General features: G+C 44.7%; 1 protein-coding gene across 1 annotated transcript in view; it reads left to right on the plus strand.

Annotated features, from left to right (window-relative positions):
- Positions 1-1,411, plus strand: part of LOC116399542 (rho GTPase-activating protein 12-like) — a 14,893-nt gene that overhangs the window by 8,862 nt on the left and 4,620 nt on the right. Inside the window, exons 10-12 of the mRNA XM_031876762.1 lie at positions 645-747; positions 835-954; positions 1,073-1,171. Of these exons, the coding sequence (XP_031732622.1) occupies positions 645-747; positions 835-954; positions 1,073-1,171 (322 nt within the window). The remainder of the gene's footprint in view (positions 1-644; positions 748-834; positions 955-1,072; positions 1,172-1,411) is intronic.

Below are 1,411 nucleotides of genomic sequence, written 5' to 3' on the forward strand. Positions count from 1 at the left end.
CCCACGTTGCTCTCAAGAACCCTGAAGTACTGAGGGTGTTAAGGTGCCTGTACCTTCATTTCAGTAGGTTGCTAATGCAGAGGTGTGTATAGATCACAGCTATTATTTTACTCTTGATAAGCTACCTTAGCCAGAGTAGATTATCATGTTCATTTCAATAATTGAACTGGATTGAATGCATATTAATTGCAAATAGAAGATAGGCCACAATTCTAACAGCTGTACAGTAACAGTGGAAGTTAATATGAAGTCATACAGTAACAGGGTTCAATGAAACGTGTGCACTAAAGGGAAAGCAACATGTGCACTAGCTGGATGCTACTACCTACTAAAGCTCTTATTGATGTGTCAGTGTCAACCAGAGTATATTTATAAATGTTTATTCTTTTAATCAAACTATTGTCTCTCATTCGTTTGTGTCATTTAAGGTATACTGTATGCTTTGGAATTCTCATTGTTAGTTTAAATACATTTTCTCACTTTTTCATGTATACACCGAGATTTCACAAAATGTTTGGTCATGGAAATTTGTTTTAAAGTCATGGAAATCCATTGGTCAAAATGTGTATGAACCCTGAGATTTAGTCTGCGCTGACTGGAATCTGAGTGTATCTAACAGCACACGTGTGTCTCCTCCTATCCAGGCCTGGGAGTCAGATGAGGCCATCGAGGAGGACATGCCTGAGTCTCCAGGAGCTGAGAAACAGGACAAGGAGAAAGACCACCGGGACTCCAAGAAGAGCAGGGGTGAGGCCGAAGGAGAAAACGTACCGTCACGCTGTTTATTGTTAGTGTCTGTAAGAAATACACTCACGTCCTGCTCCTCTTCCTCAGTGATGAAGACCTCTGTGAGTATGGACTCATCAGACCAGAAGAAAACCCGGCTGAAGCTCAAGAAGTTCCTGACGCGTCGACCCACCTACCAGGCCGTCCGGGACAAGGGGTACATCAAAGGTATTCAGACGGAACACATGGGCTACTGCGTCCCACATGTGGAGACGTGTCACTGTTTGAACTGGTACCAGCAGACGCATGACAAGCTAGAGACGGCCGTGTGTTTGGTGGTTCACAGATCAGGTGTTCGGCTGCAGTCTCACCAGTCTGTGCCAGCGGGAGACCACGTCAGTACCTAACTTTGTCACAACGTGTATCGACCATGTGGAGAACACAGGTATGAGCAGCACCCAGGACAGAAATGTGTTGATGTTTTGATTTGTCCCGCCTCAATAACTAGAGTAGAGCTTTAGTGCTGTCTTAGAGGTGGGAGTTACCAAACACTTGGTATGGTTCATGTTGTTTGATGCATCACCTTTTAAACACACATCATCATTCATAAGGGTCTGTGACATCGTGCTCGTTCTGTTGGCTTTGAGCCAGCTAGTGGCAGGCAGGCAGACAGACAGGCAGACAG

Source organism: Anarrhichthys ocellatus, unplaced genomic scaffold (genome assembly GCF_004355925.1).
Source record: "Anarrhichthys ocellatus isolate YVR2014 unplaced genomic scaffold, GSC_Weel_1.0 scaffold115, whole genome shotgun sequence".
Lineage (NCBI taxonomy): Eukaryota > Metazoa > Chordata > Actinopteri > Perciformes > Anarhichadidae > Anarrhichthys > Anarrhichthys ocellatus.